The 14656-nt window shown below is 34.5% G+C and overlaps 1 protein-coding gene across 1 annotated transcript; it reads right to left on the bottom strand.

Annotated features, from left to right (window-relative positions):
* Positions 1 to 6247: 6247 nt before the first annotated feature.
* On the bottom strand, positions 6248 to 8447 carry LOC148878011 (cysteine-rich receptor-like protein kinase 10). The gene is made up of 8 exons (XM_088971264.1): positions 8297 to 8447; positions 8042 to 8176; positions 7735 to 7913; positions 7388 to 7598; positions 7073 to 7126; positions 6916 to 6985; positions 6626 to 6776; positions 6248 to 6520 (listed from the first exon to the last, which is right to left on the bottom strand). The coding sequence occupies exons 1-8, from the start codon at positions 8445 to 8447 to the stop codon at positions 6248 to 6250; spliced, it is 1224 nt and encodes a 407-aa protein (XP_088827390.1).
* Between the last annotated feature and the right edge of the window lie 6209 nt (positions 8448 to 14656).

Here is a 14656-nt window from a genome sequence, read left to right as displayed (position 1 = left end):
GAAGAGATTCTCATTATTGATTTATCATAGTTGAGAAATTTAATTTGATAATTTTTTCTTTAGGCTACTAGAGTTTGATTTGATCATTTGGATGGTTAAAATACAACCACTCTAAAACTCTGTTGAATTTTAGAAGGGCATCAATATGTCAAATAATATAAATTGTATTGTACAGAATGAAAACTATTGACCCACCCACTTACCTTTGATAATATTCAATGTTAGGGCTGTTTTGATAAAGATTCAAGTGGTTGAACTAAATGATTCATTACTTTGTGTTTTAGTGAATTAGCCTTACATGTATTTTTCACCTTGCGTATGCAAATTAAAATAGAGACAAATTAAGGTTTTTCCTTTTTCTTTCTTTCTTTGCTACTAATAATAGAATAGAGGATTAACCACCTCTATTTCCTCCATTTCTTTAAAAGAGAATAAAAATCAAATAAAGCTTTCAAAATGAGATCTTTCTGTACAGTCTCTTTCCTCCCCAAGCGATGAAACCCCTTCCTCTGCTCTCTCCACCACTGCCGTTCACAACATTGTTGGCTCCTCTTCTTCTTTTCTATTTCTTTCCTGTCTATATTTTCAAAATTTTCTTCCATAAGGTTGGATCAACCTTCAATCCAATATATTAGAAAAGGGAAAATCTATAATATCAGAAAGACATGGTGTCAAAACAACTTTGACTAATTAAAACATCCGATGAATTATATTAAACACCACCTGATTGATCACCTCTTCTATGATATCAGTTGATTGGATCTAAGTTTTTCCAGAATCATTGTCAAACCTATAGAAAAACCAATGATTAGATCAACAAACTTAAAGCCCATTTTGGAGGGTTGAGGCACAACAACTTTTAGCTTTTCGAGATATGCCTTACACATACAGCCTTTGAGCTATATAGTGTATATTTTTGGTGAAAAATCCAAAGACTGGAAATTATTCACTAGCTTATTAGGATAATTTATTTAAAGAGCCCAATCAAGTTATGAAAGGTGGTGGTGTGACCCGTTTGAAACATCACTTAACAAGAGGATATCCTAATGTTGTTAATTGCCCTAAATGCCCACAAGAAATTTTTAAGGCCATGCAAAAACATCTCAAAGAACAAGAGATGTTGAAAAACCAACAAGAAAATGATAAAAAAAATTATTAGAAGAACATTAGGGCCTAGAGATGATGATGGTGAAGGAGAGGAGGAGGACATAGAATCAATGCCTCAATATTTTAACATAGATGATGATGATGATGATGATGATAATGCAGAGCAAATAACATATAATATGGGAAGACATGCATTACGAGTTGCATAAATGAGCAAGTACAACGATTTCAGAGGAGTATGTCTATATTTGCATATTCAGAGTATCAGGGAGGTGGTGGCTCATCACAAGCATCATTGTCAATGAGTAAAATTAAATTATTCCATACATCGAATATGAAATGAGCATTTTCAAAGCTAAATATCTTTAAAAAAATTTTATCAAGTAGGGACACTCATAATATTGAAGAGATAGATAAATATTTATACAGAGACAGGGATGCTAAACAGAAAAAACTTAAGGAGTGTTATGAGAAAAGCTTTGGACATAATATGAAAAGAGAAATTGCAAAGTTTTTATTATACAATCACATTCATGCAAATGTAACAACCTCCCCATATCATCAAGTTATGATAGATGAAATAACCAATGCAAGAAAATGTTTGAAGGGGCGTACAACTTATGAGGTGATGGGAAAGTTTTTAGATGAAAAAGTGGTTGAGTTACAAAACCATTTCAAGGCATTCTATCAGAAGGCTAACACTTATGGGCTTACCATCATGTGTAATGGTTGGATAGGGCCAACCAGATTGTCCATCATAAAATTTATGATGTATTGCAATGGACAAACGATATTTCAGAAATCTATTGATGCATCAAGTGAACATCATAATTCATAATATTTATATAAACTAATGAATTCAATGATTGATGAAATTGGTCCTGAAAATGTTGTCCAAATCATAACTAACAATGGAAATGCTTACAAAGTAGTTAGGAAAATGTTAGAAGGAAATAAAAAACACATATATTGGACACCATGTGCAGCCCATTGTATTGACTTGATGTTAGAAAATATCTCAAAATTATCTAAAGTTGCTAATCTTATTGCAAAATGGTGAAAATTTACAATTTTCATCTATAATCATGCCATAGTTCTCAACTTGATGAGGAAATTTAAAAAAGTCATAGAACTAATACGTCCAAGGCCTACCAGATGTTGACGAAGATTTGTTAAGTTCATTGAAAAATGTGGTTGCAAAGTTGAAGCCTGATGAAAATAATGTTGTCATTGCAATGTAAGAGGTAAGTATAATTTTTTTATATAATTATTAGTTATTATTTGTTTATTTATTGCTCATTAGTTTTTACAAGTTTGAAAATTATATAATATGTTTTGATGATGATTTGATCATATAATATTAATACTTATTATTTCAAATAACAATAAGGTCAAATTATTCCGTGAGGCACTAAGAGGATTTTGAGATAGTTTGGCACAGAGAGCAAGAGATAAAATTGACTCAGGTATGATAGGGTTTTAAATTTCTAATATATTTTAGAATATTAATATTTTATTAAATAATTTTTTATTTTAATAATATATGATACTGAAATATTTTTATTTGATATTTTTAGCTGAATGGTGGTTAATGTATGGTTAAGATGCCCCCCATCTTCAACAGATTGCAATAAAGATACTATCACAAACTGCTTCATCTAGTGGTTGTGAATGCAATTGGAGTACCTTTGGCCTCATCCATACAAAACAGAGGAACTGTCTATCCTATGAGACTCTTGAAAATTTGGTATATGTGTATTACAATATGAGACTAATGGTTAAACATCTTATTAAAGATAGGAGGCTTACAGAAGATTATTTTGACCCAATTAACCTTGATGACATATATAATGAAGATAATCCAGTATTGTCATGATTGGTAGAGAAAGAAGATACATCAAGGGTGTTAGATGAATTAGGTGATCCACCAAGACCGGATGCCTTAATTGCTAGTCAAATGAGGGTAAATGTTGATCAATAGGTCAGAGAACAAGAGAAACAGAAAAAAAAAATGCAACTACTGATAGTGATGGTGATGATGATGATGATGATGATGATGATGATGATGATGATGGTGATAGTGATGGTGGTGGTGATGATGGTACTGGTAATGGAGATGGTAACACTAGTAATAATCAATGTGCTGATTCTAGAGGTGGTCAACATCAAGGTGATCAAAGTGGTGAATATCTTAAATATATACTACCAATATATGACTCAATGCTTTTTAGTGAAGAACAAAATTGTCCTAGGCATAGGGATTCACAGTTAATGGAAAATTATAGTTATGAAAAACAAAATGAGTGGAGTCAAGCTTATAGTAACCCTAGAAATGAAATGATGCAAGGCATGAATAACATAAATTTGAGATCATCTCTAGATTATGGATGTGGCATGGGCCACATGGCTACTGTTCAATCTGCTCCTAGATCTACTTTATCTGCTATGAGTTCATGGCTTTTTGGTGGAGGATATGATGATAGGCAAACTGATGATTCATCTTTAGACAACACACAGAGTATACAACAATGTGTTTCACATGATTATGGATCAAGTTATCAATCTCAAACTCATCAGCATTGCATTTGGGAGCAATATGTGAATTCTTACTCCACTAGGATGACTTGGAATGAATATTGTTGTTACGTCAGAGATCAGTTTAATGCTGATATAAGTAACTTTCAACCTATACGTAACTCCTTATGGTACTGATGATCGTTACTTCTCATTCTAGGTACGATAATAAATTGCCAAGTCATGACAATTTTTATAATTTTTTTATGATATTTGTTTATTTATTACCTAATTTTAATAATATTTTATTTAGGTTGAGAATAAACTCCATCACTTTGTTACCATTCACCGGTTTAATGAAGACATGAATATAATGAAAGTGATCAAGGTATTTTCTAACTTCAAACTTCATCATATTGGTATTCACATGTTCAATTGTAAATTATAATAAATTGAAAATTTGAAGTTGGAACTTGGAAGATTTGAACTAAATTAAGTGTTTTATTAGATAGTATGTTTTGTTCTCATATATTGATTATAATATGTGTTTTGTTTTTCATAAAAACCACTAAAACATGTTATTTTTTTTTGCATAAATAGCCCATTTGTGTCTTATATTTAATGATATTGATGTTTATTTATGATTTATTGAAGCATTTATAGCATATTCATATGTATCCATGCGTATCCAAGGCATATCCCGATGCATCTCTTAAATTTGCCTTTCCAATATGCATACCGTTTCCGATACTTTGAACCTTGGATAGAATGATTAATGGCACTGACCACGTGATTAATGTGTAGACAAGATAATTTTTCTTTTCTAAAGTAGAGTTGGACCTATCATAACACAAAGGCATGCTACCTAAAACTTAATAATCAATCCATAGCGATTACAATAATGATAACCAATTAACTGCTATTCATGGGGGTGGGGGTTCTGATTTGTCAAAGTTCTTTTAGATCAAATCTCTCCAACTTCCAATATCATACAAATTGTATATATATATAAATTAAAAAAAAAGAATCAAAACAACAGAAACCCAACTCAACCCACTGAAAGTCGGATTGGGTTAGGGTTGAGGTTGGCGTTTAACAACTTGGGTTGGGCTTGGAGTTGACTCATCCGTTGTATGGACTATAATCCGCTGGAGTTGACTCGTTCACCATATGGATCTCTTAATCAAATCACTATAGTCTATAGCCCTCTGTGATCTGTAATGTAATTTCGCATTTGAAATCAATAAATGCAAGAGAGATCTCAATGGTTTGGTAAGATTTTCTTTTAAATGGTTTGGCAAGTCATAAATGATTAGGAATATATTTGGGAGTGCTTAAAAATAAGTGTTTATTTGGACGGGGACTATATCATTAAGCACTTATTGATGTTTCCAAAATAAGCCCAAAATAAATGCTTATTTTAAAAATAATGACTTATCTTTTAAACCAAAAATTTCAGCTTTCTTTTAAGTGCTCATACAACAAGCACTTATTCAAACTTAAAAGTTTTACTCCCAAAATTATCCATGGTAAATTTTTAGAATACCAATTATATCCTTTTACAAAAGCAATTTTACAAAGGTACTTTTATAAAAATAATTTATGAAAAGTATTTTTACAAAAGTACTTTTATGAAAGAACTTTTATAAAAGCACTTTTACATGAAAGTAGTTTTATATAAAAGTACTTTTACGAAGCACTTTTATGAAAGAACTTTTATAAAAGTACTTGTAAAAAGAAATTTTATGGAAGTACTTTTATGAAAGCACATTTATAAAAGTACTTCTATCAAAGTACTTTTATTCATTCATTTTGAATTAGATGTTTTGAAAATTTGGAAAAAAACATATGGACAAAAGAGACACAATTGCTTATTTAAGTGCTTATTGGAGAAAAAAATTACCAAATGCCCAAGATGAAATAAGTTCTTAAAAAAGCTGAATGCCGAATGCAAATAATTAAGTGTTTATTTGAATAAAAATTTGTTTTTAAGCACTTATTTTTAACATAAGCACTCCCAAATATTGCCTAAGATTGTAAGATGTTCTTAGTAGGGGTGTGACCTGGGCGAGCTTGGGTTGGGGTTTTGTCAAAATTTGAATGAATCTGAACTGAAACCCAGGGTCCGACAGTGTAAAAGTTGATACCCAATAAGAGAAAAATATGAAGTTGGAATTGAAGTTCTTTCCAATATATGTAGGTGTGTATTACACACGTGAGTAATGCTAAAGTTCAAAGGCACACTAAAACTAAATTTACCTCAAGCTTTGAATACAAGAAAATAAGAACACTTGAGAAAAGGAAGTATAGAAAATCGGCCAACCCCAACTTTAGGTCAGTTCAGATTGATCTCATATCAACCTAACCCGGCTTGACTACACCCTATGAGAGAGAGAACAGTGGCAGTTGTAGATTGCAACGCCTAACTTTTGTCATTTCTCTCTTTCTCTAGGAATCTCGAATCTATCTCCATTTACTTACCAATAATCCATTGTTTTCCTCAATCCCCACCCTATTTAAGTATTTATCTCTCTCCTCTTGCACAGTTGCACTGTGCCACACAACCAGTAATTAATAGAAGGGAATAATATATGGTGGTTGTGACTACATTTATAGAAGAATTGAATTAATACTCATCCAACATCGTTTTAAGGTGAACAGAAGTGGATCCCCTCACTAGAGCAAACATAGGCTCCGTAGGCAATGGAAATGGCAAGGTTGCTGCCTCATCACCCAACATGGAAACAACTGAAGACATTGCGAGCCGATCAGCTGGATCTTTTTGGGCGCATAACATCCCTATATGGACGCATCTCACAACTTCGTCCGGTACACATGGATTCTTAATGCATGGATCAATCAGCTCCACGCCTCTTCCCCCTCTCCACAGTTGCCATGCCTTAATAATTAAACACACTAAAATTTATGAGCAGAACAATTTGAACAATTACCACTATATATATATGTATACAAAAATGAAATACATAATATTTTCCATACTTACATATCTTACTAGTGGAAGGGTTTGTTTGGTTGGGTACATGCCAGTGTTCCTTTTACCACTAACAATTTCTAGCAATAGTACCCCAAAGCTGAACACATCTGATTTTTCAGAGAATGTTCCATATAGTGCATATTCTGGAGACATATAACCACTGTATACAATTTGAAAACAATTAATTAGCAGTATAATAATAATAATTAATAGTCGAACTACGTACATAAATTTTCTTTATCCAATCTGTCTGTAGGTTCAGGTGGGTGTGTGTGTATGATAACATGAATGCAACTTACAACGTCCCCACCAATCTACAAGTGTTTGCTTCCGTTTGGTTTATTCCAAATATTCTTGCCGTCGCAAAATCTGAAATTTTGGGACTTCATATCTCCATCCAACAGTATATTGCTTGCCTTCAGATCCCTATGAATAACCTTTAATCTTGAGCAATACCTTCTATGATGTCAAAGCGTGTATTCCAATCCAACTCTGAGTCTTTGGTTGGACCTAATTAATCAATATTTGCCAATAAGAAATTTAGATTAATTTTACATATTTCAAAGACAAAACTATTATTAATCGTTTATTTTGAATATATATTGAAATATTGTAAAAAGGCCATTACCTATGTTGGTATGGGACTCTGGGCTATCCAGGGTCTTCGGAGGGGTGGACTGGGTGGGGACCCAACATCAAGCAATGGCCCATAAGTTGTTAAATCGAAAATGAAATCACTTAAAAAGTTAATTCACAAGGAACAAAACAAACCAAATAAGAACTTGTCCAAGCTTTTGTTTGGCATGTGCTCGTATATCAGTATCTTTTCCTTTTCTTCAATGCAGAAACCTACATGTCTAACAAGGTTTCTGTGCTGGAGTTTAGCAATTAGTTTTAGCTCATTCATGAACTCCTCAAGTCCTTGTTCAGACTTCTCAGAGAGCCTTTTAATAGCTACTTCTTGGCCATCAAGCAAGCTTCCCTACAAGAATGAAACTATTTAATTTAGAGCTGTTATTACATAGGAAATCTTCAATTCTGTCTGAAATTTATTGACATAGAAACACAGAGGTGAAGCCCTTTTTAAGTAGGGAAAACAATGTGGAACCGTTGATTACCTTATAAACAGGGCCAAACCCACCCTCTCCCAATTTATTTGTTACAGAAAAGTTGTCAGTAAGAACTCTCAAAGTACTAAGACTGAAGGAAGACAGCTCCGGGGAGTTGGCCTCACTTGCTAATACTTCAGATTCCTTATAGATAACTTCAACAACACTTGTGTCACTTCCACCTACAGCTGAACGCAAGGGGAGAGGCATTTTTTCAGTGAAAAGTGTATATTGTTTTGAGCTAGTACCAATTATATTACCAAATGAAGGGAGGCTATGAAGTTCAATTCGCACACCAGAGAGAGAGAGAGAGTACCATGCTCTGTTAACCTTCTCCGTAAAGAATATACAAAAGCACCAATAAGAAGCAAAGCAGAAGAAGCTGCTGATATTGAAATTATAACTCGAACTCTGTTCTTATCCATGAAGTTATTTGCCTCGGAGGTTCCAACTGAATGAGAAAGACAAGCAATTCACATGGTTCATTCAATTCGTTTTGATTACACGCCTTGGATTTAAATCTGTCAATCTCAGAGTAACTCTGTCTCGGCTATATGATATCCAAATTAACGGATAGTCTGGTTCCCGCTTATAGTTTTCCCTACTGTTAATCTGTCCTTGTTGCCGCTGCAGGGTAGTAGAAGTGAGGACCATAACATGAACAATGAAACCAAGAGAGAAGGCCACTCCATTGATTCTTCTTTCAATTCTCGAATACCCATATTTTTTTCCCGAACACAGCTTCCCGCAAAGCGGCAGAGGAAGAAGAAGATCGAACTAAGCAGCGTAAAAAAGAGAAGAACGAAAAGGTACAGAGAGATAGGACCGATTTGACCAGTTTCAGCGTGACACACATGCTCCGCTCCCGCCGCTAGGGCCTAGGGGCGGCCATATTTGACCCAACACATACTTACAACCGTTAACTCTGAAAGCAGAAAAAGTACTAACACATTGGGGGGAAAGCAGGGGGAATCCCGCCTTACATTGTAAATCTCCCCCATGAATTTAACATAAATTCCCGATGTGCGACTAACTATAGATCTGATTTACACAGGGCTATAAAAATGGATCGATACGCATCCACGCCCGCCCCTGAATTGACATCAATTGCGATTGTATTGGAAAAACGATTGTATTGACGTGAAATATATGCTGATGGCATAAAAGATGTGACTGATTGTATTGGAAACATCTGCTGATAAGAGTACGGGAGATGTTGGTACATCATGGAGAGATGTTCCCAATACAAAGTGGGGATGTGGTATAGGGCATCGTGGGGCGTAGATGTGAACTCGGCTATAAAGATGTGACTTGTGAGCATGGTCTAGTGAGTAAGGACGATTGAATCCGAGTTCATCTTTTATTTCTGATTTACTGGGGAGTGATAAGTAACTCTGTTTGGTTGATTCAGCCTATTAACTTAAAAAAAAAGGGAGAAGGACCGGTACCCCGTGTCAGAATTTGAGGTTCATTTGAATGTTTACAGTCCTGCAGTGTAAATCAGAAATCTGTATTGGACAAATCGGCACTTTTCCAATAATTTTAAGAGTTGTTGGATTATCAAAATGTAAGTAAAAGAGTAAAATCGTCTGAACAAATAATAAAAGGGCAGTTTTGAGATTTGAAAAGCATTAAATAGATAAATGAGAATCTTTTTTTAAGCTAAATAATAGAATGCTAACAAAGGGGTCTTTGTGACAAATGAAAGTGTAAGAGAGGGTATTTGCCACTAACCTCATAAGTACAAGGGTGGCCTTTGTAATTTACCCAAAAAAAAAAAAAACCATCCTTACAACAACTAGGGGTGCAACCTATGCGGGCCTAACATGAGCCCAAACCGACTTAACCCACAAATTTGCACGGGTTGGACTTGGATTTTAGGGCCTCAAATTGGGTGTGGGCCCAAAAGTTCAAGCATTTTTATACATACATTTACATTAAATTTTAATGTATATTCAAGGTCATCAAAATTCATTTTGGACTGACTAAGGTTGGACAATTCAGTCTTGACCTCAGGGTTGGGACTGGGTTGAACTTAAACCAAACCCAGCCCACTCTACTTGCACCCCTATGTACATACAGCCCACCTCAATGAAATCATGTAGGGCTACAAATTGGTGGTGATCAAGGCCAATGCCAGGCTATATTAGGCCCAGGCCCAGGGCATGCATGAACATAAAACCTAGGCCCAAGCCTAAATTTCTGGGCCAAGTCGAGCTGAAAAAATCAACATTAACTGCAAATAATATTCAATTGTTCAAATGCGAATTCAATCTTATTAGGATGATTTAAATTTGATCCATTTATAAATAGATCATGTACGGATCCACACCTATGCAATATGATATAATCCAAACCTATACTTAGCCCCCGATACTTTCATTCTCAACAAGTTTAGTCTTCCTCTCTCTCTCTCTCTCGTTCTAAACAAGCCACCTCAGGGTACCTTCATCCATCATAGAACACAGAAACAAAACATAAATAAGCTGTAAATATGAACTAACGTGCAACCCGGATCTCATACCCACAAAAATCCTACCCACATCCACATGGCACTGTAACTGTTGTGCTGATGTACATCAACTAATCGTGGTTCAGTTGGTTGGTTTTTTGGCTAGTTGTAGTGGAGTGATCAAATCCCACTGTAACCAGGGTCAGGGTTATAGGTATGAGGTTTGATCAGATCCACACTAACCTATCCCATCCATGTTGACCTATTTGTATATGTACATTTGTGGAAACCAATATTTAATAAAAAGATGTTTTGGATTTGTCCTCTAGTATTGTATATCCTTATCTCATTGGTTTAACATCACAATTGGACTTCATAGAAAGTTATGGAGAGAATGGAGATAAAGGAGAGAGGAGCCACATAAGTAGGAGTAGAGAGAGGAGAGAGAAACATTGGAATGAGAAGAGAGAAAATGTAGGAGAGGGGGAAGAGAGAAACTTGGGAGAGAGGAGAGAGAAGACAAAGAAAGGAAGGATAGAGAGAGTGAGAGAGAGGCTTAACTATTGACCCACCACCAAATAAGAAAACAATTTCATTCTTGAGTTGATTTTGAATTTTATATTTCATTTTTATCATCAATAGAAATTTTTTGTTTATCATGCCTTATTTTTAATATCATTAATACAAAATATTAGAGATGTGCCCAAAATTTTCTATAATTTTTTATTTTAAAATTTTTATTATTTAACTATGAAATCATGGGTTGACCCATTTGTGCATTTTTATTACTTGTCCCCAAAATCCCTTTGTGAATTTTATTCAATATTTATTATTAGTAACACATCTTACTTTACTAAAACTTTATAAAAAAAGTACTAAAATAGTATACAAATAATAAATATTATTTATTAGCATGATATTATTTATTAGGAAAATAATAATAAAAATAGTAATAATAATAATTACTATAATATATTATTATTATTATTCAAATAATCATAATAATTATTATTAGCAAAATAATAATAATAATTTCTTAATACTTACTATTAAAATTATAACAATATATGATTATTTTTGAATTTTATTGTTTCATAAGTTATTTACTATTTAATTATTTTTATTTATCACTTCATTATTTTCATTAGTTTATTATTTTTCATTAATTATTATTATTATTATTATTATTATTATTATTATTTTATTTCCCTATTTTGTTATTTATTGCTGTATTATTATTTAATTAATTTCAATTATTATTGTAACTATTTTATATATTATTTTAATTATTCGCATTATATGATTATTTTTTATTATAATTATAATTATTATTATTATTATTTATTTTATTATTTTATTATTTGATTATGCATTTATTAAAATAAAAATAACTTATAATTATGTGTTACTTTTGTTATTTTATTATTTTTCATCATTATTCATTATTACTTTATTACTTTTGTTTTTAAGTATTAATGTTATTCTAGAAGTAACAATTAATATCAATTTAATCTTAATTATAATCAACATAAATACCCATTTTCATAATCAAATATGGGAACAAAATTATAAAATAATCATATTTAGCATTCAACATTCAGGTTTTAGCTTAACATTGGCGGGGACCTGTGCAATGCATGGGATTTGTTAAGCAAAAGCTAAATAATAGAAAAACATAAGACTATACAATTGTTTTATATTTTTTAAATAATTAATAATTATTTATATTTTGAGTTCAACAATGATATAGAAAAGATATGATATCTGAAAATTTTTTGACCAATCAACTAGTATCATAAATGTCGTAGCCAATAGATGCTATTGTAAGTAAGGTGGTTAGGTTGTGTAGGAGTGGTCTCTTTGAAAGACAAAGGAAGACCGGAGGCAAGACATAGGTTGAAGGCTAGGGCAAAATGAGAATGATAGGATGATAAGGTTGAATGAGTAGTGGAATGATAAGAGGGTAGAATAGAATGATCGAATGAATGATGTTGTCATGAGATGGGCTCTCATTTACAGGGAGAGATCCCAAGGTCCCGAAAGGAAGGAGCTAGTAGTGTTTTGCCATGTGTCTTATGAGACCTCTCAAGGACTAACTTTCCTTTTGCCTGAGGACTCTCATAATCCGTGTGTGTTACTTCCTTTCGTGACCCATTTAACCAACGTGGCACTGGTGATGTCATCATTTAGCAGGTGTGCTTTTATTAGATCCACATGGCACCTTATACACGTGTAATTAAAGATGCACGTGTAATCGATATTTATTCCCGATTTACAATGACCTATGGTTTTGTAACGGTCTCAAATTCATTGCAATTCCATTTGCGTTCAAAGTTCATCACAATTCCACGTGCATCCGAAGTTCATTGCAGAACCGCATGCCTAAAGTTCATTGCAAGTTTACATTTGCCAAAGGTCATCACGACTAGTCTTAAGTACGAGTTTGTCTCAATCGTGCGATGAGTCATACATTCATCACAGTCGTCCGATGGATTATAAGCTCATCGTAGGCAGTTGATGAGTTGTGAACTCATCGAAGGAGTCCATGGGATACCAATTCGGTATTCTCTGTATTCTGATGGTCTAAGCGATCACTATGTATCTACATTAGCCCCCTACTTATCAGTAAGTGAAATCTTACTGATAAGCATTTTACCCTTAGATTTGTCTTGAGGTTTTGTAATGAATCGATGTAGAAAGGGGTCGGCAGTGTACTGGTTTTTGTGTGTTAGGTCTGGTGATCATTCTTATTTTGATTATATCACTTGTGGGCGAGGGAAAATTTGTTTGGATCTTTTGTCAGCCCCTCTGCCTATTGACAAGCTAGGAACTTGTCAATTGGCAAATTATTTGGCTTATTGGTAACTTTGGATGGGAATTGGGTGTTCATTTTTAGTTAGCTTTCATCCATTCTATGATTCATCCCCCTGATCTTTTGATAATTTGCTTTCTGTCAATAGGAAACTCTATGCCCAGTTCGTAAGCGAGTTTTAACCTCCTTGCCTAATGACAGGAAGAAAATTGTCGAAAGACAAGTGAGGAATTATGAAGTATGGGTGTGCAACCCCTTGTGTATGTCGAAGTTGTGTCTGTTGTGAATACACAGTGTTGATTAGTAGTTTACTACTTAGTGAGTTTTTGCATTCGATTAGGTGACAATGATGTGGCGGTCATCATTAGGACTTTTCCTAACCGTCGTATCTTCATGAATGCAATCTGTTCGCATGTGTGGCTCGAATGGGGGTTGTAAATTCAACACTTTACTTTTTTATTTAAGCATCAGTGGGGCAGATTGTAATGATGTTGATTCGTCTTCCCCAACACCGTTTGGCATTCCCAACATGTTTCAGTGCTTTATAAAGGGCAGTATGCCTGCCTTCGTTGTCTTCTTCATTCTCTGTTATTCTCAGTCGTTTGCCTTTTTTGTTTCTGTCCTTATCTCTCTAGTGACCATTCTCTATCGGTTTCTTTTGTTATCCTATTCCCTATTCACTTGTTCTTTTAAACATGGCTCCTCGCCAAAAGAAAAGTGAATGCCCATTTGTTGACTTCGTCAAAGTCATTGATACAGCAGAACTATTGTCTGAGTGAGGGGCGGTCAGGATGGCCGACGGTGGGAAGGGTTTGGCTCCCAATGCCATTGTCGAGGGGAGAGGAAGGGGGTTTTGACGTTGTGGATGGGAATGAGTTAATGTGTCTTTACGGGTGCTTGGGTTGGTTAGTGTCATTCAAGTGTCAAGAGCCTAGGATTGGTAACTCGAAATCACATAATAGCTATTTTGGCTGGGCGCATTATATTTTAGAGAACCCAATGTTCTGCCGATTGTTGAAGGATGTCGAACTTATACACTTTGTGGACTATTTCCTTGACCTCCCTGGTAAAGAGGGGGTGAATTATGTAAAACCACTTCCGGATCACTAGTGTTGCCACACTCACACTTTTGTGGATGCATTTGGTGAATTCATTATCATCGTCGAAGATGTAGTCACCTTATTGGCAATACCCGTTGGTGGGGCAGTTGATAACTCTGTAGTTTGATGACTTAAGGGCATCGGTTTAGGGGTATTTTTGGCCTTAGAATAGTCAAAATGTCCCATTTTCCTAGTTAAATTCAATATTGTGACCTTTGAGGGTTTCTATGCAAATCTTGGGGAAAACTAGGGAAATTTCAAGGCTGAAATGCAGTTTTTGGGAAGTTGGTGTGAGTTCCAACTGAGAGAGGGGGTGTTTTTGTTAAAAACTGAGCAAAAGAGGGCATATCCTAGCTGCTAAACCCATAATGGTGCCCCTCCTACTGTATTAGCATACTCCCCTCTCCCTATCAAACCCTAGGGCGCCTCTCCCACTCATTCTTTTCATCTTTAACAAACCCTAACCGCCCCTAACTGCTAAATCCTCACCTTCCATCCCTTCCTAACATCTAATCTCCACCCTCTATTCTAGGGCACCCTCTTTTGAGTGCATTCTAACCCTAGGGC

Source organism: Nelumbo lutea, chromosome 1 (assembly GCF_056320005.1).
Source record: "Nelumbo lutea isolate HS-2025 chromosome 1, American lotus-T2T, whole genome shotgun sequence".
Classification (NCBI taxonomy): Eukaryota; Viridiplantae; Streptophyta; class Magnoliopsida; order Proteales; family Nelumbonaceae; genus Nelumbo; species Nelumbo lutea.
The sequence above is the reverse complement of the archived record's forward strand: the minus strand, read 5'-3'. Positions and strand labels throughout refer to the sequence as shown.

Coding starts and splice junctions, on each gene's coding strand:
- LOC148878011 (XM_088971264.1), bottom strand. CDS start 8,447: ATGGGTATTCGAGAATTGAAAGAAGAATCAATGGAGTGGCCTTCTCTC. Junction 7,599..7,734: donor GGTTTGGCCCTGTTTATAAG/GTAATCAACGGT, acceptor TCATTCTTGTAG/GGAAGCTTGCTTGATGGCCA. Junction 6,986..7,072: donor ACGCTTTGACATCATAGAAG/GTATTGCTCAAG, acceptor CCAAAATTTCAG/ATTTTGCGACGGCAAGAATA.